Source organism: Pelecanus crispus, chromosome 12 (genome assembly GCF_030463565.1).
Source record: "Pelecanus crispus isolate bPelCri1 chromosome 12, bPelCri1.pri, whole genome shotgun sequence".
NCBI classification, from domain to species: Eukaryota; Metazoa; Chordata; class Aves; order Pelecaniformes; family Pelecanidae; genus Pelecanus; species Pelecanus crispus.
The window spans coordinates 6626604-6654075 of NC_134654.1; the positions used below are offsets into that span (position 1 = coordinate 6626604).

Here is a 27472-nt window from a genome sequence, read left to right on the forward strand (position 1 = left end):
ATGGCACCCACGCTCGCTACCGCCCATCGCCGGCGCTGGTGGATGGCATTCACAGCCATCATTGAGAACCTGCTCTTCTCTGCTGTCCTGCTGGGCTGGGGGTCCCTCCTCATCATGCTGAAAGCAGAAGGGTTTTATTCCTACCTGTGCCATGAGTCAGGTAAGGATGCTCTGGAGACTTGTGTAAATAAGTTGGGGCTGAGATTTGTTGGTGTGGTTGCTGGTGTGGAACTGGCTAGGGTAGGGCTGAGCTCCAGGTCAGTCCTGGGGTACAAGGAAGGGATGTGTGCTCCTTTCAAAAACTAATGGTATCCTTGTGATGGTGTAAGGTGCCTGTAGTTGCTCTTGCTTTGCAGAGTGATTGGAAAAGAAGCCTTAAAGATTAGGTAAAGCTTCTCATGGCCAAGAGGAAAAGGGTGTCCCGAATTCTTCCTCTGCATGGTGGCCTGGCTGATCTCTGCAAGGGAAGGCCCAGTGGGTTCTGGAAGATGGTGATTTGTGGGGACGATGTCCTGGGTTTGCAGGAGGAAACAATGGGCACTCTTTCCTTAGTGGCAGGAAAGAAAAGAGCATAGGTGAAAATGAGACTGGGGGAGTCCAGTGCTGCTGTTGAGAAGTTGTGGAAGGAAATGCTACTGATGCTTTGTTCCTCTCCCTCTTCAAACACCTAGGATGTGCTCAAGCCAGGCTGTGTCTCTATGAGGGCTTGAGATCCACCTTCTGGCCTAGCCAGAGGAAGTGGTTATCCATGTTGCAGACACTGCCTTGTAGGGAAGGAGCCAATCTTGTGGTGTGGGAAGGATAACCCTGGGGAAAACAGCACGTAGGTGGACATATATGTCCAGACTGGGCATGGAGAGGATTGTGGTCTGGGGAATCCCACAGTGTGGTAGGGTGGGCAGCGGAGTTAAAAGGAACCTGAAGGTAAAGGTGTGGCGTGGATTTGGAAAGCTGCTTTAGTGACAGAAGGTTTGCATGTGCTCAGAGAAGGGAATAGCAGAGTGCAGAGAGGCAGGAGCTAGGTGTTTGGGCTCGGTCCAGAGATACGTGATGGTGGATGAGATGAGAAGGTGGATCAGCCCATTCAGGGCTGGTGAGCACAGAGATGGAGCAGGAAGCGGTAGGGGAAGAAAGAGGTGGAAATAAGAGCATTGGACCCCAGAGCTCTCAGTGGGTGATGGCTGAGAATAGTGGGGAAAATCTGAAATGTGGGGAAACAAAGTCCAAGCAAAAAGTGACTATGAATAATTGTGATGATACTTCAGGGTTTTTTTTCTCATTCACCAGCTGCTTGTTACGGTCTTCTCTCCTTTGTGCGCCTGTGGGCGGTTGCCTCAGTCTTGTAGAGCCTGGGTTGATGCGCCTGGCAGATATGTATGTTTGAGTCTTCTACTAGCTGTTGCTTGGCTGCTTAATCTCATTCCCCTCCTTTGCTCATAGTGCAATGCTTCCAAGCATGTCTGTGCCGCTTAGGTCTCCAGTGGTGCTCCAGATTGCATGAGAGAGAGTCCTGAGCAGCTGGAGACCATTTAGGACTTCTGTTCAAGGCTGCTCTGTTCTTGCTAAGTAAGCCATGGTGACTTTGTCATGGGTCTGTGTAAGAGATCTCATTAAACCTATCAGGTGGAGGCTTTCTGCCACCAAGATAAAACACATGAGAGCTGATAAGTAAATGCTGACTGTCTCCAAAAGCAGCCGTTTTCCTGTCTGCTTCCTGAGATGCACCCTGCTGACAAAAGCTCCGCTTCACTTGGGGCCCACCTCCTAGTCTTTGCTTTGATTGCTTTCAATTTGTCCACCTTTGCCCCAAATCAGCGAGATTCACCCTGGCTTCTCACCCATGTTTGCCAATCTGTGGTCTGTCTGGCTCTCCCTCTGGGAGTTCCTGTTCCACAGACCGCAGGGAAGATGTAAATGTTTGGATAGTGGTGAAATTGCTGTCCTGGGGGCAGTTTCTTCCTTCCAGTGACCAACGTGTGCCTTGAGGCAGGAGAACTTAATCCCTGAAAAGAAATTTATATAGTCAAATGTTCTCTTTGTCCTCAAACTGCTGAACTCGATGGCTTGTGATGAGCATCGAGGACCAGTTATGCTGGTTTCCTCGTTCATCCATGCTTACTCACTTTCCTTTCTCTGTTTTTGTCCTCATTATAATAATCTCGGCAATTTGGTAGGGAAGCGCTCCAAGTGTGGGGAGAGCAGACTCCCTTGCAGCTGCCCTGCAGTGGCCACTGAATGACTGGCACCAAGCTGAGTTTGACCTTTGCTGGGATTAGGATGGCCCAGTGGTTGCCCTTCTCAGCATAACCTATTGAATCCTGCAGCCTGAGTGGGTGCTTGGCTGGCAGGTTGGTGCAAACAAATTGTGACTAGTAGCCTTTGGGCACTTCTTGTTCCTAATGCTGCTGTGTGCATGTAAGTATTGCAAAAAAAAAAAAAAAAAAAAAAAAAGACTTTTCCTAATGAGCCAAAGGTTCTTGGCAGGGCTTTTTGTTTGTCAGCAAAAGCTCTTGCACTTTGTGATGCCTTCCAACGAAAGAGAAAACTAGACCTTGTCCCTTCTGCAGACTCTTCTCTGAAGGTAGCAGCAGCTGCCCAGAAAGTGACTGCAATTCATGAAGGGCTCCTTGTCTTCCTGTTGAATCCCCCCCGCTTCCCCTGCCTGCCCTTGGCTTCTGGTATTGGATTTTACTCAAGCCACTGGGCAAACATGTGGGGTCCGCCAGACTCTTAACTCAGTTGTGTGAGGGTGGAGATGGACACCTAGACAAAAATCCACATCAAAATAACAAATATTTGTTAAGCAGTTGTGCAACAGGGTTTGAGTGGGGGGTTGTACCCGTTCTGGGCGGCAGGTTTGGCCACATCCTGAGAGGTATGTTTGAAATCTGCTGACGAAGAGTCTGGTAGTGGCACTTTGTTCCCATTTTAATTTTACTACACTACTGCTTGGCCTTTAACCAACTGAAGCAGCATCTTTTATTCAGTACAAGTGCTGATTCTGCAGTCTTTATCAGGATTTGGGCCTTATCAGCTGTTGGGGAACTTGATCTGTTCAGGGTCTTTGCGTTGCTGTGATGTTACTGGGATTGGGAAGCTCGAGGCTTGGGTCTGAGACATGTTTAAAAAAAAAAAAAAATCTTGAACTTGATAATCTGTTCACAAAGACCAGAGATAAGGAGCCAGTTGGACAGAGGCCCTCCTCTAAGACAGGGCTGCAGAAAAGCTAAGGACAATAAGCTAACTCACTTAGGGCAGGTTAATGTGCCCTAACATGGGCATAGGAGGAAGGTGGTGCCTTACAGTTCTTTGCTCTTATTTCGGGTCTGTGGTGGGGAACTTGCAGTCTGGAGGTCCCTTCCAAGCTGGTAAGATGTGATGATGGCTTGTGGAAAGGCTGCACATGCGACCCTGTAAACAGGAAAAGAGTAAATGTCATAAATGTTCAATCTCTACAGGAAGTATGCTGTGTTGATTAGCAGCTGTCGGTAGTATCGGAGAGCTGCACAGGAAGGTGGCAGCCCTGGGTGAGAACTGCTGCAAAATGAAACTGTGGTTGGGGAGAGAATGTGAGTTTAACTGGAGGCTGTGCCTCAGTTATATGAGGCTTTCACCTGGGTGCCCAGAGAGGGGTCCTGGAAAGTGCAAGTGGGTGGGCAGGCAAAGAGGGAAACCCGGATTAATTGCATTTGCAGTGGTATAAAGCGAGAACATCTCCTCCCAGTTCCCAGAAGTATGACACCATCCTGAAAAGAGAAAACATGTGGGCAGACTGCAGATCAGTTGTTTGCACATGTCTTTCACTGTGATATTTTTTTTTAACCAATGCTCCCAGACTCTTTTGCCCTGATCTTTTTTTTAATATTTTTTTCTTTCCCTCATTTTTGAAAGAGGAAGGTGAGGCTGTGCAGGCTGTGTCCCACAGAGCTATTGCCAGGGTGGCTGGGGGTGTCTTGCCCGCTTGGCTCAGTCTGATCCATGAAACAAGATGAAAGGAAACCTCTCTGCCATCTGAGATGGCAGGCACTCTTGAAAAAGCCAGACTCATTCCTCTGGTAATGTGGTCTGTGCCTGGGATTTGAAGGGGTCAGCAAAGAGTAGTTAATGATTGACCCTCTCATGAAACCTACAGCACTTAATTTGGGAGAAAGGATGACTTTAAATGTTCCAGTAACAACCTGAGCAAATCCCAGCGATGAGCTTGACATAAATGATTACCAAGGCAGCCTTCCTCTCACCTAAGCTGTCATTCTTTAAATAGTAACTTGAACTACTAATTGGGCAGTAGAAATCCTGCTGCTTGTAGGGGGAGCGCTGTAAAAATAGGCAGTATGTTTTTGTAATTGCTGATAAAGACTTGCAGCTTCTTCTAGCTTGACAGTGAGACAGCAGTGAGCATACATGGATTGAGCCTGTGCTGCTGGCTTACCCAAGTGGCACTCTTGCATGCAGGTGGGCTTGGCAGGAGAATTTGGGAAGGGCACCACTGTCAGTACAGAGACAGCCCTTCCCCAGAGCACTGTTGCAGATGGAGCCAGGCACGTAGGAGACGTTCCCCAGCAGTGTGGTGCGCACTGATCTGGAACTGGATCTGAGCTGTGATTGAGGGGAAACTGCTGTTTGCTGTAATCAGGTGCATTAGGTAGGTGAGCAGTTAGGCAGGTTCTCTGCCCATTAATCTCCTCCTAGCTGCATGTCATATGCTGCCACTCGCTTTCCTGTGCTGGTGACCTGCTGGCACATGAATCTGTGCTCCCCGATGAGATGGCCCTTGCCTGGACCTTGTGCATGCTGCACACACCTGCAGCTCCTCCAAAATGTTCTATTTATGGAGGTGGCTCAAAGGATCGGAGGATGTCAGGGTGCCAAGGGCTGCTTGAATCATTTCCATTACGCCTCAGTGGCTCTTCTCTTGTTGCTCAGGGGCTGCTTCTATTTTCACAATCAATTTGTATTTCCACATAGCACTGTTGCCTGGCCCCTCCTTGGAGCTAGCGACGAGCAGCTGTAAACAAGGTGGTTGGTACAAGCAGGGACTGAAGTTCGGTGCACTGTTCCCAGCCTTCCTGGCTACAGCAAGTCTTCAGAGAGGGCCAAGTTTTCCTTGCTGTTTCTGAGCTGTGTCCTCTTCACTTCTTGGTGTTGCTGCTCATCGTGCATGTCATCAGAGGGTCTGCTAGCAGGCGTGTGCTGTGGGAGCTCCTTGGGGTCATGTTGCAACTGTACACATCAATACATTAACAGTAATTCATCTACTCCAGCTTTAAATGCTGAATATTTCTGGTTTGAGATCTCTTTTGGGGAAGGTTGACAGGCTCTTTAACATGTGCAGCCAGAGGTTGTAAGGTCACTGCACTGTCCATGTCCCTCCACCCTTCTTCCACTTCACAGCTGAGCTATCTCTGTAGAGTGCTGATACAGGGAAACCACTACTGCTTTGTCACACTTTTTTTTTTTTCCCCCCCTCTTGTTTTCCCAAGTTTAACCTCTCACCCACATCTGTTTCCTATGAATTTATCTTTGTGGAGAGCCCAAAAAGCCCTGATGCTGTGGGTGAAGCTGTGTGCCTGTGCCTGCCTCATGGAGATGCTATCAGAAGTCAGTGTTTAAGTTCCTGGGCCACACCAAGAAGAGACTGTGAGGAAAAGATGGATAAAAAAAAGACTGAGGTGCAGTGTGAAAACTGCAGAGCCTCCCAAGTCTGTCCAGGATTGATTTCTAAAGGATGTCACTTGGGAGCCTCAGGCTGGAGTGCTGTCCTCCCTGCAGAAGGGATGCTGATGGGACACGTGGCCTTTTAGGGATATCTGTGTTGCTTACTCTGGCTATCTGTGACTAGCAGGGCAAGAGAAGGGACAGGTTAAATTATCAATCAGGAGCACATGGCAAAGGGAAGGAACAAACTGTCATCACTGCCTGCAGACAGTTTGACACCATCTTAGTGAAGGTGTTGGTGAGAGCTGTGTAAATGGAGAGAAACGCAATGCACCTTCCCTGGAGTGCTGGGAGGGGACAGAGGAAGGTTTGCAGGCAGCTTGTAAGCCTCAGATACCAGTGTCTGAATTCCTGCTAATACCTGATGTCTGGAAGGTGGAGTGTAATTTGTTTGCAATGGACACAAAGCTGGGAGGGTTGTTTCGGCCAGCGAGGAGAACCAGGGTGAAACCAGTAACTGTAATGTTGCTGAGGCTTGGGTAGAAGGGAAGGAGTTGCAAGATGGGGCTGTGTGATCTCCTGAGACACAGGGAGGGCAAGAGCAGCCAAGGGGATCTCCTCCATGAGCCGCACCAAACCGTGAATGTGAAGTCACTTGTATGTGAGGGATTCCTGCTAATTAACTAACTAACCAGGGCTCGCTGGGAATCTCTAGTCGCGCTTCATGCCGATGGTTGCGTAGGTGACTTTTCTCTATTCCTCCTTTAATATTGAACTTTGTCAGATCAATTATTAAATATGGAGGAGAGTGGTTTATGTCACTGGCTTGCAGCAGCAGTTAGAAAGCAAGTGCTTTGTCATACCAGCAAAGGTTACTTATCAGTCAGATAAGCGTTGGGAGAAGGAGAGGTGGAATGCACTAGAGCTCTGGGTTAATGAAAGTCTAAAGGCACACGTGCTTGCTTGGGGAGTTGTAAGCCACCTTGGGATAGGCTTGTAACAGGAGCAGAGTTGACATGAGTCAGTAAAACTGCTGCTGCAAAGACAAAGGAACTATACTTTTTTTTTTGAACTGTCCTGTTTCTGTCTCTGTTATACAACATGGGCTCTGTTCAGCATGGGAGCTTGCATGCAGAGTTCCTCATGTAAGGGCAAGAACAGAAAGCTGGAGATATAATTGATCTGCATGACCTAAAACCACTTGGAAAGAATAGAAAATGCTAATTATGGGGCAGAAGTTAAAGATGCATCAATCCTTTAACAAATGGAGAAGGCAGGTGAGCTGCCAGCCCTCCTGGGAACAGGGTAGTTAAATCCAGGAAGGATTTTTCAGAGCCAGGGCAGTCAGGAAGCAGGGTGGCTACTGCAAAGCCATTTCTCATCCTGATGCCTGCAGTGATGGTAGGAAGCTTTTTGTTTGAGCAGGCTGTTGCTCTGTGCCAGGCCTCGTCAACCCAGTGCCTGGACCTGAAATAACTGATTTGGTTGTAGTTATCGCTCCCAGTTTAGTTAGGGAAAAGATCTGTGAGAACATGTCAGTTGTAGATTAGGAGGCCCTTATTTTTGTATTAGTCCCTTCAGGTTCTGCTGGGTTTAGTCCCCTGTAATTGCCAGGGCCTTGCTGTATAGTTTTTCTCATAAAATAATGAATCTCTGTCCTTAGGTTGTTACCCTGCTGCTGCTTGGGATACATATCCCCTGGGTGCCTGTGCATCCTTTTCCACTGCCCAGCTGCTGCTCTTCTTCCCCTTCTCCATTTCTCACTGATTATAATAAAAAATGGGGTGTGGAGAGTGTATGCCCAGAGTGTTGTGGCGCCCTGCGTGCAGGGCTTTTCTCTTCCCTCCTTCCTGCAACACTGCAAGCCTCATCCTAACACACTGCAATGATGATTCTCTATCATCCTGTGTAGAAAACACCACCAGCAGCTCTGAACACGAGAACAGCACTTCAGAGCAGAAATGGCCTTCCTGCAACGCCCAGGATGAAATGCTGAACTTGGCCTTCACCATTGGGTCCTTCCTGCTCAGTGCGATCACGCTGCCCCTGGGAATTGTCATGGACAAGTATGGCCCTCGCAAGCTGCGGCTGCTTGGCAGGTCGGTGTCCTGGGCTCCCCAGGTGGGCTGAGGGGTGAATTCACATGTCTGGGGCAGATGGGTGCTGTTTGGGTGCTGTGCCTGTTGCGGGGTCCCTACAGCCTCGGGAACTGTATGAGGGATGGGGCTGGGATCTACTGGAAGCTGCTGGCCACGCACAGGGCACTGGAGCAGCTCTGGGATGATTTTGGCCAGAACAGTGAATTGCTCCATAAGGGAAGGGCCTGGGACTTCGCTGTCCACACTTCAGCTCTCCAGTGTTGCTCTGTGCTCCCTTGCCGGATGGAGCCTGGAAGAAGAGCGGAGTCACTTGTGAGTCACGGAGGTTTTTTCCTTGAGCTGGGAGCTATGTCCTGAGAGGCACAAAACCAAGATGTTACATCATCGTTTGCAAGCTGGGGAGTTAACTAGGGGATAAACACATCCTGCCTGCCTTTTCTAGGGCCCTTCTCTGCCATGTGGTGTATGTTGCCTTCTGCCTCAAATAGCAAGGTTGTTAGCTGCTTCTGTCACGGCACGTAGGGATTAATGACTTGTTCAGCATAGTGGACCCCAGCACTACTGAATTTTCATGCACTGAACTGTACCAGAAACCAAAGTGGCCTGTAGGCAGAGTGGGCACGTCTCTGACTCAGACCCTACCAGAGAGGAGCAGGTAAAGGCTGTGAGTGCTGTGACCACAGCTGTGTCTCAGGACAAAAGCTGCTGCTGTCTTTGGTCACCTCGAGGTGAGGGCTGGCAAAGCTCCATGCTGGAAAACCAGTAGGGAATTTGAGTCCAGCAAGAGCTGCGTCAGTACTGAGAGGAAAGGTTGCTGCCTCAGCCCTTATGCAATGTTTGTCTGTAATATTTGGGTATTTCCCTGGATTTTTCTTTCCAAATCACCAGCTTCCTTCCCTCTTACAGAAATTATACTGTGCTTGCTTAACAAGATGCTGAGGAGGTAGAAGCCTATGTAATTTACTGCGTGTAAGGCTGTCTGTAAGAAACTCATGGTTTTGGTTCCCTTTCAGCGCCTGCTTTGCTGTGTCCTGTGTGCTGATTGCGTATGGTGCCAGTAACCCAGACTGTAAGTAGGCTTTTCTCTGCTGAGCTGGGAGAGCTTTGGAGCTGTGGCTTGGAGTTTTTTGGGGAAGCTGACAAGCGTCCATGGCACTGCGTGCTCTTGACTGTCACACCTCTAGTGCTGTGCTGGGGTCTTGCTGAGGACACAAGCCAAGCATCTGATGGCCTGTGGGGGTTAAGTGGCTCTGGAGAGGGCTGGTGTTTCACAACCTTAAGTGGACAGTGTAGCAAGGGCCAAATGTCTGAGATAGCCAGGTCTCTTGGCTTTGTGTTTGGGCAGGGCCAGGTCCTGTAAAGGAGCAATTCCAAACAAGTTACTGGCTTTTTCAGAGTTGGGAAATAGGTAATAGCACATGATGTGTAATTGGCTTTCTCACCAGGGACAGATGGAGCTTGCTCCTCAAGACCAGATAGTGAGATGACACTTTGAATCCAGTTCTTTCAAGTAAATCTTCCTTTTAAGACCCATTCAGACAAGCTGCATCAGCAAGTCTGTTCATTAGAGACAAGAAACCCTTCCATCCTGGAGAGAGATGATCCCTGAACTCTGTCTTGGAGGAGAGCCCTGGTCCTCCCACTCTGTGTGGCTGGGGAGGTGGGTGGTGGGTCAGGAGCGGGGTGACATGTCCTGAGGGTGTTGATCCACTGAGGTTTTTGTGTCAGGACCAAAGCCCTCAGGGCTCTGTCTCCTTTCCCTGTCCACCCCAGTAAAAGCTAAAGGCGTTCTTTTATTGTTGCAGCTCTGTCTGTGCTGATATTCATTGCGCTGGCTCTGAACGGCTTTGGTGGGATGTGCATGACCTTCACATCGCTTACGGTGAGTGAAGAGTTATTACCTGACTCTATTTTATTTCTTACTATAGCTGTGAGCTGGGCTAGCAGGAAAGAACAAAGTGGATCTTTTGCCTGTGGCTTGAATAGCATGTGTTTTTGTTTGGTACAAAGGGTCAGTCACTCTTTTACCTGAAAGGCTGAGTACTAGGTAGTTATTCTAAGGCTTTTTTTCCCCCAGTCCTCTTTTTTTTTTACCTGCCCTTTGCATCTCAAGTGAGGGAGCGGGGGGGGGGAAGTGTTTTTGTCTAGGACTCAAATTGTCATATGCCTGTACATGCAGTGCTCAGCTACCTGGCACAGGCTGGGTATGTGTTTCCACTGGATTTAGCATTGACATACTACAGGAAGAATCAGCAGGGCACAAACCCTTGCAGCTGGGTATGACCAGCTTTCTGCAAATGCAGTTTGCATCTTGCCCCAGGAAAATGGTTGTTCCTGAGCACAAAAGCTTTTGCTCTCAGAAGAGTGAGAGTCCCTTCCACGTTTCCTTAGAAATGCTGCGTTGTTGAATGCACCCAGCTCCATCTGCACAGCCTGCTTAGATCTGTGTAGTCCATGGGATTGTATTGCAAGCATTGGTCAACAACTGTCAGCTGGATCTCTACATTTTGGTGTTCTTTTTGCCTGGAGACAGAAGCAGTATCATCCTCCAAGTAGCTGCTTTTATTTTCTACCTCATTACCCTGATCCTTGTCAGTGTGGCTGAAACAGGGCAGGGTGGAAAGTCCCTCAGAAAAGTCTATGAAGCACTGATGTTTCTTGAGCTGTGGTTGAAAAATTTCAGATTTGGACTGCATTACCTTGAACTTTCTGTTGAAGTAAAACTTTCTGTTAAGGTTACCTCTAATTTAACAAGGCTCAGACACTGGCTGAACTCCTGAGACCTAAATTTGGCAGAGGCTGGGTTTACAGATCACTGTGTGTACTGTGATGTTGCTGCTGCTGTTGCTTTCATATATTCAAAGCTTTCAAAACTCTGTGCAGATGTCGGTCTCTCCTTTGTATGTAGTGTTCTTCACTGGAAGCCTTGGCCATGGTTCCAAAGAACTATGGGGCAAATGTCATCCTGCCATGCTTCAAATAAAAGCAAGGAAGAGAGGAGCACATCAGTACTGCTGTGGGAGAGGAGAGGATTCCCATCCTGCTGCTGCCAGCACTGGTCATTGTCTCTCTGGGTGGTTATTAAGGGATCACAGATTATTTTAGAGCCACTGGTGATGATAGGAGGGAGGGCAAGGATAGGGCAGAAATATATTGGATGTGCTGTACTGTGGCTTTTAGCACCAGAAGTAAGCAAAGCCACTTATTAGCGCCCTCATTAGTGAGACAGTTCCGCAGCACTAAGGAAGTACAGTGGCAGGAAAAAGGTCAAATCTTCCAAGAAGACATCCAAGCCTTGAGGAGGTCTGAAGTAAGTAGCGATGCTGTGAGCTCACACAGGGAGACCTCAGGTGGAGCCCATCCCCTCCAGACACCAGTGTCTTTTGTAAAGAGCTGAGGTGGCTTCAGGCCTGACTTCTCAAATCCAGATTCAGATGTAGCTGCTTGCACCTCCCTGCAGAGCTGCACAGAGGCATTTCAGTACCTGAAGCATGTGAATGTGATTAAAAATAAAGTGAGAGGGAAGCACTTCTTTACCCACATCACAGCATAGCTGTAGTCGTGACTGTTAAAAGCAGGTGTATTTTGCTCATTGGCATCTTACTGGCAGCAGTTTTGTCCCTGTCTGGTTCTGCTTGCAGGCTGGGGTGCTCGCAGCTGGTGTGTCAAGAACCATCTTCTGCGGTGACATGGTGATCTCTTGTGGGTCCCTTCCACCTGTGGAAGACATGGAGTGTCTCCCATGGAGACAGGGAGTGTGGCAAGGGAGGGACACAGGGATGACAGGTCCATGGCTTGCGGGCTCCGGGTGATGAGGCTCGCGCACACTGTGCTCTGCATTGTGTCCAGGAGAGGCTGAAGTAAGTGCTGAAAGGGGAGACTCGAAGACCTTTTTAAGGACATTCATTACACAGAGGTGGTGAGCGCTAATCAGCTTCTAGTGCCAAGTAAGCTTGTTCTGGCTGACACAGGCACTGACTGCCGAGCGCACACGTGCACGCACAAATCAAAGCAAGGTGACTTCCTTCTCCTGCCAGCCGCAAGTGACCTGAAGCGCTCCAGGAAATGGGTCAAACCCACTCGTGCATGAGCTGGTCCTCTGCCACCCCAGGCAGGTTACAGCTGTTGCTTCGTAGCAGGGTGGCTGTGAAGGGAGCCCCTGCAGCGTGTGGGGTTGGGATGCTCCCTGGGTGCTGCGGCTTGTGGGGCTTCGTCGGCTGTTGAAACCTTCTGGGACACCTGTGTGCGTGGGCATGGTGTGATCTGATGGGAGGGCAGGAGTCAGGGATCCTTGGTGCCTGTGCAAGGGATAAGTGGGATCTCTGAGGATTACAGCCTGGGACGGTACTCCACGAAGCTTTCCCTCTTGGGATTAAAGTCTTTTTCAGTAACAAGTCCCCAGGGTATCATGAAAGCACATGGCAAGCTGCAGAGCCAAAGCAAGCTGCCATTCCTGGGTGCCTTGTGTTGTGGCTTGGGGAGGAGGGGGAGTGAGCGAGCGGTGCTGTTCCCAGTTCTGGGAACAAGGTCAGACTGTGCCTGTTGTTAAAATGCAGAGGGGAGATTTCTGCCTTGTGACTTGGTCTTAGCCAATATAAGTGAAGATTGGAAATGGAAACAGATCTGTGTTGGTGGCTCTGACAGCAACACAGGAATCTGGCGCTGATTCTGCTCCGAAGCTATTTCATGCAAAGAAATAAACATGTGTGATAAATTACCACAAAGAGCCTTTTATAGATTGTTTTCTGTCCTGTTTTCCTTTCAAAGAATTACAGCTGCTTTGCTCTTATTTTCTGCTACAAACAGTGCCCTTTAATTGGAGGCGGGGGGATTTTCTCTGCTTGGAAATATTGGGGAAAACTTAGGGCTCTGATCTTTTGTTTGTTGGGAACGGGAATTTCCATATGCTTTGGACAAAGCAGGCAGTTTGAGGCTTTCCTGAAGAACATATTTTTAGTGTCTATATAACTTCCAAATATACCCCTCATAGGGAAAACAAACTCTAGCTTGAACAAAAATACCATTCTCCAGTAGCCTAGTTCTCAATCCGTTGACTTTTTCCACTGTTCTTTCAAACAGTCCTTGTAAGAGGAGGAAAACTGGGTTTGGTAATACTACTGTGGTATCATTTGTATATGGATTGTCTCCAGGAAAAAGCTGAAAAAATCGTAAAAAATGATCGAAGGCCTTAAACTCACTATAGGGCAGATGAGAAAATAATCTGCAAGAGGAAATTATTTTATCAGTTTAGGATTGCATACCTGTAATAAAGGACTCGGGGGGGGGGGGGGGGGGGACGACACGACAGTTGTGGTATGACAAAATTAAGTTAGTAGCTTTCAGACAGGGCGTAAAGTTAATAATACATTGAGTATTATTGACCTTTAAACAGAAGGCCTAAGAGTTGCTGTCACTGTAGGTCTTGCAGAATTGGGGCTGTCATACCAGAATGGGCAGAAGTTAGTGGAGGAGTCCCTTCTGGCCTGCAGGGATAAGATCAGAATGAGGATCAGATCTTTTTGGTGGCAGAAAAACAAGGAGCCCGCTTGCTCTGTGGCTTGTTTTTTTTCTCTATGGTTCGTTTTTTCCAATGCTTGCTGCTATAGAGATAGCATGAAAAATGGCTTAGTAAATATTGTGTGTTATTTTAGTAGCTGGTCTTTAGATGGGACCTGCACAGGCATTGCTAGTGCTGGCACTCGCAGTGTGAGAGGTTTTCTGTCTGGGTATGGACTATTTTTCACTTCGCCTGTCCTCTGCCCTTCCAGGTAGTCTCAGATTTCTTTTCCTCCAAAGTGTTCAGTGTTTGCAGTTTCTGCTTTGATTTGGGTTGGACAAAACCTTAAATCTCCTAGGTCCAATTTTTTTTTAATCTAGCTGCTTGCTTGGTGCCAAATAGGATTTTAGGAAATCTCTAGCCTTTCTAGGACTTCTGTGCCCGTCGAGGCAGAAGCAAACATGGGTTTTCCTGGACACGACTGCTTGCTTTCAGGCCTGCTCTGTATCTCCAGCAGCCCTCAGAGCAGGAGGATCCACCTGGGAGTTGCTTGTCTGCTGTATGAAAAAGGCTTTTTGTGATCTCTGGGGCTCTGGGGAAAAACAGCCTGAGCCAAGAAGCAGCTGTGTTTGTGGAGCTCTTGCCCTGCTCTGAGCTCCCCAGCAGGAACAGCTGTTTGTTGTAATTTCTGGAGATTATTTTAGGTTTGGGGTGTTTGAGATGAAATGAATGCCCTGCCTGGTGACAGTGACTAGCCTTTTTGCAACCTGCAGATACCGTATCTGCAGATGCTGTTTTCTGGGGTGTGTATTTAGGCCACTGCTTCCAAGGAGAGATTTTTTGAGCCTGGTAACAGACCTTTGGATCCTTTGCCATTTCCTGTCTGCAGCTCCTGAAAGCAGCCTGTTGGCAGCTCTCCCGCATGCAGGGATCTGGGGATGGGTGTGGGGATCCTTGCTGCAGAGGAGTGCAGTGTTTTCTGCCTCTGCCGTGTGCGTCTGCTCAGGGTTCACCAGCAGCATCAGGCTCGGCCCATCGTTGCTGCTGTTCTCTGGCTGGGGTTATCTGAGGACCTGGAGGCTGCACTGCATAGGAAGCTCTGCAGTGAGACCGAGGGATGATAAACAGCCAGATGGATCCTAGAGTGTTCCTGCACAGGAATACTTGTGTTGTAAACACACTGGTCCTGCCGTGACACAAGCCAGATTTGCTTGCCTTATATGCTACTCCTGGGAAAGATGGATTTGTTTTTCAGCAGTGGAAGGGGAATGTGATGACAGCATTTGCTTGCTCAGACTCGGTCTAATGTTCTCTGAATCATTTTGTTCAGCAGCATCTTTAAACAGATAAAATGCTGGTTATGCTCTCAGTCCTAGAAGGCACCCACAGTGTCCTGCTTTGAGGCCCTCTGAGGCTGACGTGGTAGTGATACCCAAGTGAATTTGGGGAGTAAGTGACCTGAAAAAGGAGGTGGAAGGGAAATCTGTCTGCCTGCCTGCAGCAGAATCTCTGCCTGTTGACCAGTTTCAAGAGGTATCAGCTGAGCTCTCTGTAGCCTACAACTTCAAAGCTTTTCCCTGTAATTTCCAGTTTGTGGGTCATCATTAGTCGGTAATGGAAACTTGTTCAATCTGGTTGTTTAGAAAAATGGGGAGTTCCTCATTTCCCAGGAGAAGTGGGAAGGTCTCGTAGCTCTTTCTGCCTGCTACAATCTGCTTTTGGGTCCTGAGTGGAAGCAGGGGCTGGAGAGCCAGCCTGGGAGTGCTTTTGCTGTTGAGGTGGCAGAAGTGGCTGCTGTGAGCTGCTTCTAGCTGCCCCTGCCGAGAGCTCTGCTTTCTCAACAGATCCTTGCAGAACCAGCCTGGTCTGCTCTCAGCAATGCCATCACACCTGACAGGAGCCCAGGCAGCAAAGTGGGGTGGGTGGCAGGAATAGCAACATGAGGTGCTGTTGTCTGCTTCTTGCTGCAGAGTTCAGCAGCTTTGTAGCTGCACCGGGCAATAAAGCCTTGGATATCTAGTGTTTGTGATTGCCTTCCTGCACCTAGCTCCAAGCTACTGTGCTTGGGCATCTGAGCCATCCAACTGTTGGAGAAATGACCAGCTTTAGCCCCTCTTGTAGAGAGATTCTGCTTTCACAGATGGAGCCAGGGACCTAGCTAGAAATGGAATTGCAAACACCAACACAGTTCGTGTTTGTCTCTGTTCCTTCTTGTTAAAACAGGAACTTTCTGGTCTACTGCAAAGATTTGGGTGCTGACCCAAGGTGCATAAACAAACCTGGCAGTTCAAGGTGCAGGGTGTGTTAAAGACTGCAGCAATTGCAGCTTGTGTCTAACAACTATTGACTAAAGAGGGTGATATGTAGAGAGCTTGGGCACATATTTTTCGGAGGGGAAAAGAGGTGGTGGCTACAGGTTTGGGGTAAGGAACTCTGAAAGAAATCACAAGGGCTGGAGCAAGCACTCCTGTGTTAAAGGTAACCAATGCAAAGCATGCTGTCAGTCTGGAAAGAAGCAGTGTCATTAAGCACATGAATCCTGGGTTGTAGATGTTCCCTGACACTGGAGACACCAATGCAACCTGCAGAGCAATATCCTGAAGAGCTAAGTCATTCTTGAGTGAAACTGGCTGCTTTGTATTCTGATACCCAGAAGTCTTAATCCTAAATGCGGGATTTATGTCTGCCATTAGCTTTATGTCTTCTCAAGAAAGCCTTCTTCCCTCTTCTTCCCTTCTCTTGGCAGCAGCCTGTTTCAACCAATTTTTCTTTCTCCAGCTGCCCAACATGTTTGGTGACCTTCGTTCCACGTTCATTGCTCTGATGATTGGCTCCTATGCTTCCTCTGCGGTGACTTTTCCAGGAATCAAGGTGAGGCTGTGGGATTGTGACTTATGACTGGTGGTGTTGCACTGGAGTTTTGCACCATTTAGCAATAATGTGGCAAGAAAGAGGGACTGTTTGTTAAAACACTTGTTTAGAGATGTACATTTGCAAGATTCAGTTCCTGTCTGCCAGAAGACTTCCCAAGTGACTGCCTCAAGAATGCAACAAATACTGAAAGACAATGGTCTGTTTGCTAATAGATGGTAAAATTTAAATGTTCTAAGTGAAAGTGAAAAACTGTAATTTTTTTTAATGAAATGTTGCTTTTTTTAAGCTCTAAGGAGTGTGTGTATATATATGTGTGTTTTTAATATACATGTATATATTTAATCTGTGTGACTGTCACCGATGGTTGGCTTTGAAGGCTTTGAACATAGTTCAAAGCTAGCAATGGTACTGAAGGGACAGGAGAGCTGGTCACTTGGGCTGCCTTGGTAGATTGCTGGTGGTTCTGAACCAGAAATGTTTCATTGCGGAGTTAGCGTAATGGGGATATAGTAAAGGTAAGGCAGTCTCAAGTGTGCAGGGAAGTTCCTGCTGGTTTTCCAAGGAGAAGGTCCTAGATGAAAACCTTTGATGGCAGTCATCTGCAATACAGCTGCATGCTATTCCAGCTGGACATCCTGTTGTTGTTGTTGTTGTTGCTATAGCTGCTGTTAAAGATGTGCATATACATCTCTTTCCAAGCCTGCACGTCCCAGAGCTGCTCATTGTTACCACTTGAGTTAAATCCATTTTAAATGTAGCGTGTTGTTCTTTCCTACAGCTTCCTCTCAGACCTCATTCAAAGAATATTGAAGTATCTTTCTGCTCTTATGGCCAAACCCATATTCCCTTGTGATTTCCAGGTTATATATGACTTTGGGGTCTCCTTCATCCTTATTCTGCTTGTCTGGGCAAGCTGTGCAGGACTAGTTTTCCTCAACTGTTTCTTCAATTGGCCACTGGAGCCTTTCCCAGGACCAGAAGACATGGACTATACGTAAGTGTCCTCTAGGCTGGCCTTGAGGGCTAATCCCATTCTTAATCCTCTAGAAAGTGCTGGCGTGGCTAATTTAGAGGAGTGGACGGGGAACTCCCTTGCATGTTGTTTATTGCTGTCACTCCTTCTTAGGTTGAGGATTTATGTCTGCCATTATTGTTATGTCTTGACTGGTGAATATCTGTGGAAAGTTGAACTTTCCAAAGTGTAGGAATTATGAAGGAAAATGATCTGTCAGTAGTCATAAGTATTTCTATATTAACCTGTGCCAAATTGGCCCAGGGGAAGTATCTTTCTGTGCTCTGGATCCAGACCATTTGTGGTTTGTAGATGGAAACTAGTGCCTTAAATCCACACATAGCCTTTCTGACTCCTGCAACTTTGCTGCCTCCGATTCCCCACCCTGTGTTGCAGCTCTCATGCTCTTTACTGCCCAACAGGGTGAAAATAAAGTTCAGCTGGCTGGGATTTGACCACAAAATCACTGGGAAGCAGTTTTACAAGCAAGTAACGACTGTGGGGCGCCGTCTCAGTGTGGGGAGCTCCATGAAGGGCCCCAAGGAGCCGACAGCCTTGCAAGAGAACAACAAGCTCTGTCTGTCTACGGTGGACTTAGAAGTGAAGTGCCAGCCTGACAATGCAGGTGTGGTTCCATGAATGCCCCAGGGACGCTTGTGCTGGCACAAGGCCGTTGGCCTCTCTGCTCTGCTCCAGACCTGTTTATGAGATAGCGATATGTGATCCATACATTGCCAGGGCCACACGCCAGCCACCATTATTTAAATACGCATTCAGTTATATAAGGAACCCTGTCCTTGTATACTTGCCTAAATACACCATATGTTGTTGCCAGTGGTGGGGACAACAGCATGTGTACCTGGTATGGCTGCAGAAGGACAGTGCAGTTGGTCACTGCTGTCTCTTAGGTAGATCGTTGCCATCATGACCAAGCCTTCCTTACTCAGGGGTATGGCAAAAGGAAATAGATTGAAGCTTCCTTTTGCTCTAATCCACAGAATTAGGCGAGTCTTCCTTCCTGTTCCCCTTGCCCCAGTTACTGGTAGCCAAACTCCAACCATCTATAGCTGTTCGTGATGGAAGTTTGTAAGGCACCAGGTAGTTGCTAACTGTGAACTCCTTGGAGCTGCCATGGGCACACAGTGTTGAATGACTGCCTAGAAGACCTGCTAGTCCAGAGGCCAAAGCCTCTTCTGAAACTGTAACTGAAGGTATGTTGCCTTCTTCAGAGACTCTATTATTCCTTCTGCAGCTTCTCCCTCCTTCATGAAGAGTGTCTTCAGTCCTATTTTGTTGCTCAGCCTTATCACAATGTGTGTCACTCAGCTACGGCTCATCTTCTACATGGGGGCCATGAATACCATCCTTGAGTTTCTGTCTGGAGATGAAGATCAAGGTAGGGTAACCTGAAGACTTTTATCTGCTACCTTGGAACTGGTGCCTGACCTAGATTTGGTCCTTGTGAGAGGCCAGTGAGCCTGATTACTCAGCAGATACGCCGTGTATGGCAATTAGTGGTGTCAGAGTGCAGCTGACAGCTGCCGGTAGGGTCTACTGGAGGGCTGGAACTGGCCCAGGACAGAGGGGCAGCGAGGTAGACGCTTGAATGTCAAGCTAATTTTAGCCCTGTGTCTGTTAAATACTATTCCATGTTATTTCCCCAGATGGGTTGTTGAAAGTAGCCTCTCAGGATGGACTGCAATAATTTTTTTTTTCTTTTTAATTGGAAAACCTATTTCATCAGGTATTTGCTTTGCTTATCCTAAGCAAGCACAGAGTACAGAGCAGCTGACTCTCATGACTAATGGTTGGACTAGGTGTCTCAGCCCAGCAACCGGGGGTGGGAGAAATGAAGTCATAGCTGTTTTGTGCAGCTTGGTGTGTGTCGGGGAGGCTCAGGGTGCTCACTGCGCTGGACTTGTCTGTATTTATAGCTCTGATTCAGTACATGGAGCAAACAGGAAAGAGTACATTAGTTTACTGTTGTTGAAAATACCCAGGATTGCAAAACAAGACTTAGGCTTTTTTTTTTTCCTTTGTAGTAAGATCCAGTTTGAACTTGTTAAATCTGGATTGCATGAAGCTGATAAATCAAGAGGCACTCCTCTGAAAACAGGAGTGAGCTCTGGGGGAGGGAAGGAAACTCGGGAAACTCCAAGTGCCCTGGCATTCCCTGAATTGCTTTGTTTCTTGAGCCTTTGACAGCCTGCAGCATTCATCTCTTTATCTCCTGGCTCAAGAGCCAATTTAGACATTAAACGGCAAACAGGACAAACTTCACACTGCCTACTTTTCCCAACCCTGCTTAGTTTTCTGCTTACCTTGTAGTTCTTTCACACTGATTTTTTTTTTTTCTTTTCCTTTCTTTTTACCCTGGCTTGCTCTAGTTACTTCTCCTTCATTTTTTTTTCCTCTCCTCCCCTCCTTGGTATTTTAGAATTAATATTAACTATATATGCTGCCAATTCTGTTTAAATCAAGCTCCGTGTTAAAAAAGGGATTGTGCCCCTTGGGTGTAGTGCGTTTTTTCTGTGGCACCTTTGAGATTTCTTCCCATTTTCCCCCTCCTCCTCCTGAATGTAGCCTGGGCTCGCAGCGAAGTCTGCTCGCTGTCTTGCTGTTTCCATGGCATCAGCAAAACAGTGGTATTGTCTAGTCGCAGCAGTGTCAGGCTGCAAGAGCAATTCTAAGATGTGTGCAGCTCTCTAGAAATGTAATCTGTGCAGATCAGGAGAGGATGGGATGCTGCTCCCTTGGATTTCTCATTCTTCTTGCAGTTATTTATTTACTTGAATGTGATTTGTTTAGAGAGCTCCCTCTACCTGCAACTGCTCTCAGGAGCACTCAGCAAGGGAAGAAGAGAATGGAGTCGATCCCGCAAGTGTTATGGTCAAAGGAAACTTAAATATTCCTGTGAGCAGAACAGGAGAGAAGGATGTGGGGAAAATCATTCAGATAGGGAGTAAAGTCTTTAAGTTGCAGTGAGGTGCTGTATCCTTGAAAGTCCTGCTTCCTGTGCAGGTGGTGACTTAGACCTGTCATGAAACCTAGAGGTGGCAAAAGCAGTTAGCCTGTGGCTACTTTTCTTCTGAAAACCCCCAAAAGATGGGGAAGAAGCTAAGGGGTTCAGTAGCTCTGTAAATGACTGTGTAATTGTGTTGTAGGAAGGCAGGAGAGAGTAGACTTGTGTCTAGAACTTGAAATTTGGCTACATCTTTCATAAATTATCTTGCTTTCAAATGTGGTAATACTTGGAGACCTTGGGAAGAATCAGGGTGGGCTGCAAAACTCAGATGTATGAGGTGCTTGCTCAGGATAGTTTTGAGGGAAAGACATGTAGAACAGTGGATATAAGGGGTTGTGCCCATATGTGCGCCCTTTGTCTGTTTGCTCTATCCAGGCTTCTACTTCTGCCATATCTACTTCTGCTGGTATTTGTTAGGTATTGTTCTTCCCCACCCACCCCCCCAGAAAGAATGTTTTTTAAGATGATAGACAAATTAAGGAGGCCCTGTTTTGTAGCAGGTACTGTCTCTCCTTTTCTCCTCTTGCTGACCCCATAAATTTCATTCCCTGCTTCAAGTTGGCTTCTGCTCTTGCTGTTTAGAGCCCAAGATTAAGTGTTCAGAATAGCATGAAGAGGCAAAACATGAGCAAGCGTGGCTTGCTTCTTACCCTCTATTAAAAAATAACCAGACAACAGCAAATCAGCTCCAGGAGTGTTTGTAGAGGGTGATGCCACCTGCCTCTCTTGGCTACAGCAGTTGCTATAATGAGATGGGATGTGGGGCCACTTCAGGGCTTGCCTTTGCGGAGGTAACGGGGGCATGAATGTGAGTTTGGAGGTTGGAGCTGGAAGTTCCTCTTAGTTCCCTTGCCAGCAACTGGAGCCAGGAAAGTATCATCAGGTGCCATGCCTGGGCACAGCAAGACAGCCCTGCTGGGATTTGCTACAATTGCATAGGAGAGAAAGGCTTGTTGGAAACTTCTCTCCATTACCAAGTTGATTTTGGTATAAGTCCTGGCTGTACGGCATTGGCTAGATCTAGAAATGTGTTGGGAGGGACAAACTAAAATTGTTTTTGGTTGTTTTGCTTACAGAGCTGTAACTTCTAAGCACTCTGTGCTTAGATGAGCAGTTTCAGAATTACATCCTTATTTCAGAGCTGCGGTACACCATGACTCACCAGTCTTTCTGCCTGATGCCTACAAATCCCGTCACGTGGGCTGCAGAGAGGAAGTGAAAAAAGCATTGCAGGGTGGGGGAACTGTTCAGTAACAGGAGGGGACAGTTTCTTCTAAGTCTGCTGGCATGAGCTTTCCCTTAGCAAGCCACGCAGACACTTCTCCCATCTTTAACACATGGGGAATTTTCATTGGTTTGAGTTTTTAATGATTGCTCTTAGATGCTGTGGGTTTTTTTGCTGCTAATCTCCCCTCCCCCTGCCTCCAAACTTGTCTGTTCTGCACAAAATGGGAAGTGCTCACCTTCCCAGCCTGGCTTGTCCTTGCTGGAGCTTCTCAGCTGGAAAAGATGCAGCTGGAGCTCCCAGCAAGGCAGGAGGGGAGATGACTAAGGCAGGGTTGGCTGTGCAGGATATATTGCTTGTAAGAACTTTCCCTGTTGGTCCTAGCCCGAAGAACCTCATTGGCACTAAGCAATTGCTGGGTCTCATTCCTGGAGCCCTATTTGGTTTTGGGCTGATGCTGCTCAGAATACTGGCACAGGATCAGAATGGTTGAAGCAAGTGCGCCCGGTATGTCCACTCTAATGTCATGCCTCTGGGAGGCTAAATGATGAAGTGGGACTTTCGTGTCCCAGCTCCTTCAGCTCTGTCTGTTAGCCTGTGAGTACGTGGGGTCTGGGCTCTTAATGAGAGAGTGATCAATGGGGAGGAACAGGGTTTTTTTCAGTCTCTTTTTCTGCTGCTGCTATGGTACCACTTGGACTGACAACTTTTAATCTTTTTTTTTTCCTCCCTTCTCTGCAGTGGCTCTCTACACTTCCATTTTTGGGGTATTGCAACTGCTGTGCTTGCTGACAGCACCTGTGATTGGGTACATCATGGATTGGCGACTGAAAGAATGTGATGATGGCTCAGAAGAGAATGAGGAGAGCAACGCTGAGCGGTGTGTAGCGTACGCCACATGGGACATACAGCTACATAGCAGGGCCCCTCTGTTCTACGTAATGTGTTTTGTGATGAAAGACTGAAAAGAATATTGGTTCTTCAGTATAGAAAAGAAAACCTGGTGGAAGACTTGATAATTGCAGAGGAAAGGACCAAACTATCTTCCATGTCCACTAAGATCAATCAAGAAGAGCAAATTTAAATTGTAGCAGGGGAGGCTCAGACTTCCCTTCTAGCCTAATGGTAAGAGTAACAGCACTGAAATAATTGCCCAGATCTTCCTCAGCTTCCACTGATGGGGATCCCACCACCTCCTTAGGCAGACCTCTAGCCAAAGTGGTTTAGACAGAGTTGAAGTGATATGTGGAGAATCTTGCTGTGAGTTCCAATAGCTGCTGAAAGTGCTTTTTGTAACATATATTTTGCTATCCTTCTAGAAGTGACAAGAAAAAGAAAAAACGTGATCGTCAGATCCAGAAAATCACCAATGCCACCAATGCCTTTGCATTCACAAATGTCCTGCTGGTTGGATTTGGAATCACCTGTCTTATTCCTAATCTACCGTTGCAGGTGAATAGGTCAAATGGATGGGTGTGCTGGAGGGGCTGGCAGCGTGGGTCCTGACAAAATGAGAGGCACAACAGTGCCAGGAGGTCCTGCAAGCCAGCAGAACCAGCTAGTGGCAGGAGGGCTTTCTGGCATTGCTGGCAGACCTCTGTGCTGCTTTGGGGAACCCCAGTCTTTGAGCTGCAACAAGTAATACCGTGCAGTTTACATCTCTGTGAGATAACCTAAAGAATCAGCTATAGCTAAAATGTCAGAGTTGATCCATAGTTTATTCAGACTTAGAAGTTTCTGCAGCTGAGCTCTGTAACAACAAATGTTTTCCTACTGAGATCCTCTCAGCAGTGCCTGTGCATTTAACCTGGGCTCGATTTAAGCTGCTGACTGTCAGAAGAGTTGTTGTAAGAAGCATGACACTGATGTATGCAGCAGGTTATTTCTGCATCAAATGCTGTGCCCAATGGTACCTGTGGGATTGCAAACCTGTTAAAATATTTGTTTTGTGGCACCACCTGCTTTGGCAGAGGAGTTTAGTGATTTTATGCTATGCTTAAACATGCCTTGACGTAGGCAAACAGATACAGTTTGCTAATACTTGCGTATTGTCCGCAATAACTTGTGGAAAATTAACTAAATTGGCCACAAGTGCAGTGAAAAAGCATTGTAACCCTGGCCACAGGTTGCTGGGGACATGTCCTTGCAGCGGTGCCATCTACAAATGAGATAGGTCTTATGTGTGGTTAACCTCAGGGGTCACTACAGGTTAGCCTTTGCAAAGTAAGGAAAAGCAGTGCTTTTAGAGATGAGTACAAATTTCTTCCCTTGTGCTGATCTTTCATGTTTTGTTTCTGGGTTCCTCAAGCGCACCTTTGTACTAGAAAGGAGAAGAGCTTTTAGGATGGTTGTATGTTGGGGTCTGGCACACCGGGGTGGTATCTAGGATGAGGATGTGACATTTTTCTGCTTCTCTTTCCAGATTCTTTCCTTCATTTTGCACACAATTGTGAGAGGATTCATCCACTCAGCTGTGGGAGGCCTCTATGCAGCTGTGTAAGTCTCTGCTTACTTATTATAAGTGGCTGGCCAGATAAACTGGTTTGGGATGATAAGATGTCCAGGTGAGAGGGAGATCAGGAAGCAAAGTCTTTGTCGTCAGAGGGGAAAAATGATGCAACTTGTTTCCTCAGTCACCACTGGATATGACAGTAGCTGGACTGAAGTCCTAGCTGATGCTTTCTTTGTTTAGAAACAGCTAACCCCTTTGGCATAGCTACTGCAGTGAGACAGGCCCAGATATATGTGGGCCTCAGGTGAGACTAGGCTATCGACACTAAGGTTATATAGTAAAAACTCAAGGCATTTTATCTTATAATGAGTAGCTATGTACATGTGTCCAGGTAAAACATTAACATAATTGAATACATTGCTACTGGTCTGCTCTGAAATTACATTGGTAAAGCATTGCTCAAGATACCATTAGTGATGCCTGCTCCATTTCCCAGGACAGATCATCCATCCTGTTTCCAACTTACCAGAATTATCAATAGCTGAACCTAAATACTCTCTTCCTTATTAAGCAATGGTTTTGGTTTTGAAAACAGATCTGCCCCTCTGTCCCGAGCTGTTGGACAGAGGAACAGAAAAGAAGCTGTTGCCTTTCAGAGACCTGCAGAATTGCTGAGGTGGGAAAGGACCTCTTGAGACCATCTAGTCTAACCCTCATGCTCAAGCAGGGTCAGCTAGAGCAGGTTGCCCAGGACTCTGTCCAGTTGGGTTTTGAGTATCTCCACAGATAGAGACTCCACAACTCCACAGAATCTTTCTGTCAAAGGTTTTGGTCCCAGTGTCTGGGGAATCCGGACTAGAAAACCCATCTAAGACTCTGCTTCAAAAATGCATAAACTTTTGGTTCCCTGGCAGCTAGAAGCAAAAGATTTTTGTCTTAGGCAAGGTAAATGCCTGTTGCTGTACAGATCAGCTTGCTTGTAAACGAATCCTGTTTGACCATTGCAACTCTCTGGAACTTCCTGGAGTGAGGTATTTTTGCTTCGAATGTGACTTCTTTGAATATTTGAAGGTTTTGATCCACTTCTTTCTAAGCTTAGTTTAACCTGACCCTTTTTAAACACTGCTCAGTCATGGAAAGAGAAAGATGTTAGACTGTTCCTGAAATTTATTTTTCCATTAGTAGTATCTGATATTCAGCACTTTCCAATCAACAGTATTGTTTAGTTTGACATAGGATCAGACTTGTGCTTGAAAAAGGAAAACACACACTAACCTGTTGTGCAGGTTTCACTCACTTCTAAAGGGAGCAAATTGTGACCAGATGAAAACAATTGCTCACCTTAAAAGCAGGGCATCTTTATCTAGATGACAGCATTTGAACTTGTAAATATCCATACTCTTCTTCCCTTTGCAATAGGAACAGTAGCTGTATAAGCGCTTCCACCTGCCTATGGTACAGCTGCAAAACAAAACAAGTGCTGGATCTGATACTTCTTAAGTTTGAGAGCTCAGGATGAGAATAGTCTGGAGAGGAAAGTTCCAGCCTTGTCACCAGCTGCATTCTGCTCTAGAGAGCATTGTGCACACCATTGGGTAGAGCGAAATACTCTATAAAAAGAGGTAGTTATACGTAAGTCCAGGAGAGGGAGGTTTTTCATATTATGCCTGTCTTAGGACTGTATTCTGTGTTAGTTGACTGGGAATGTAATCTGATCTGGGTGATGTGAACAGTCAAGGTGACATATAATAACGCTGTTGCTTTCTCTGTTGACAGATACCCCTCTACTCAGTTTGGCAGCTTGACAGGGTTGCAGTCGTTGATCAGTGCCCTTTTCGCCCTTCTGCAGCAGCCTCTTTTCATGGCATTGACGGGACCTTTGGAAGGAGATCCTCTCTGGGCAAGTTCTTCTAAAATTTAATGTGAAGGCTTGGTGGTTAAGATGATTTTGGCTCATTTCTTTGAAAACAAAAGGACTCCTGTGCATGGACCAAGGTTAAAAACAGCTGGAATTTTACATGTCCCTCAGTCTGCTGTTATCTTGGTGCTGTCCAGGAGACCCTTCCCTGTGTGAGTAATGATTCTTTGGGAGGGAAAGCCATTAACCCTTATCCTGCCATATGGAAAGGGAGGAAAGGAGAAGGCTGCATGAGTGCTTCCTGCTAACAGTTTGTGTGGTGAGCCAAAATCTGTCAGGTAAAAGCGAGTGAATCTGTGTGGGCCTAAAAATGCAGCAGGAATACTCTGTTCCCTTGAGAGCTGTTGGCTCCAATTAGCAGTAAATTTTGTTTTGCTGATGCTACTGTCCAAAAAGTCAAGTGGCGATTGAGGGCAGGGCTAATGTGGTGTCTCTATGAGAGTCTGTCTGGGCAGCTCATTAAAATCATGACATGGGTGGTCTTGGGGAGAGTCCCTGGTCTCTAGGCTACATGTGCCCCTCCCAGCAGGCTGTTGCTCCTCAGTCAGCAAACTTGGTGGAAAAGAGCTGCAGCTTAAACAGCCCTGCCTGTTCTGTGGAACAAGACTCCCACAGCCATGATCCAGAGCAACAAATTCTTGCAGGATTTAGCTTATACACGTGGTGCTCTGGGCACAGGGGTATAAATATAAATATGGTGGAGGTTGTTGCCAATACACTGAGCAGGGTGTCTTCTGGTTTGCCCACAGCTGGGCGATGTGGGCTGGGTTCTGACACTTTGGCATGCGTGACTGGGTTGTTGTCTTCCTAGCCTGCCTAATTTTGTTTTGCCTTCCTTCCTGCAGGTGAACGTTGGCTTGCTTGGCCTGAGCTTGCTGGGTTTCTGCCTTCCAATCTACCTGGTCTGCTACAGACGCAAGCTAGAGAGAGAAAAAAAAAAGAAGATGGATGATAGCAAACTTTTCTTGAAAATCAACGGCACTCCCAATGAGGAAGCCTTTGTTTAAACTGGTGCTTCAAATACAACCTCCCCTGTACAGGTTCCTACCACATCCGTGGGTTCTACCTGTGGTGTAAGCCAGGCTTTTTATCTCCTGGCTCTGCCAGTCTTTGCTCCTCACTGGAGTGAGGGACAGACATCATGACTGAGCTTTCCTCAGATATATGGCAAGAGGAGACTTCCCACTCCTTACTCCAGAACACAGGACACTTTTCCTTTTTATAAAGGCCACACAGATATTGTGTCTTAAATTATCCCTTAATCACACTCTCCAGCAGCAGAGTCTCTGCATAGGAAACTGGGGAGAGAAGGAATAGAGGGATGGGGGAAGAGGGAAGAAAGACCGTAATTTGAGTTTGCAAATGTAACACAGTGAAGTCTGTTTTCTCCCCCTCTTCCCCCAACCTTGGCTGACACTGTCTCAGATGCAAGCTGCACTCTCCTCCTTCCCTGAGGCTTTATAATGGTCTTTCTGCTTGATATGTTGCTGGAGCCAGTGGTAGTTTTACTGCCTATCCAGACATACCCCAGACTGTTTCTGAGGCAGGGAAGGGGATTTTATTCCTATGTGTATGAACACAGCTTCTGTGTATTGCTAAATGTTGGCTGCTAGCACTGGCAGCTCCCAAACTTTTTATTACTGCAAACGACACAGACTGTGATCAATGGATCTGCCTTCCACACTGAAATGAAGAGCCTAGCGGACTGCTTGGTC

General features: G+C 47.1%; 1 protein-coding gene across 1 annotated transcript; it reads left to right on the top strand.

Moving 5' to 3' along the window:
* SLC43A2 (solute carrier family 43 member 2) lies at nucleotides 1-27472 on the top strand. Its single transcript, XM_009485614.2, has 13 exons — nucleotides 1-160; nucleotides 7568-7754; nucleotides 8768-8823; nucleotides 9560-9636; nucleotides 16030-16122; nucleotides 16986-17119; nucleotides 17560-17762; nucleotides 18390-18533; nucleotides 22129-22267; nucleotides 22707-22839; nucleotides 23810-23883; nucleotides 25616-25739; nucleotides 26603-27472. Exons 1-13 carry the CDS (start codon nucleotides 1-3, stop codon nucleotides 26762-26764), a joined length of 1686 nt encoding a protein of 561 aa, XP_009483889.1. The 3' UTR covers nucleotides 26765-27472.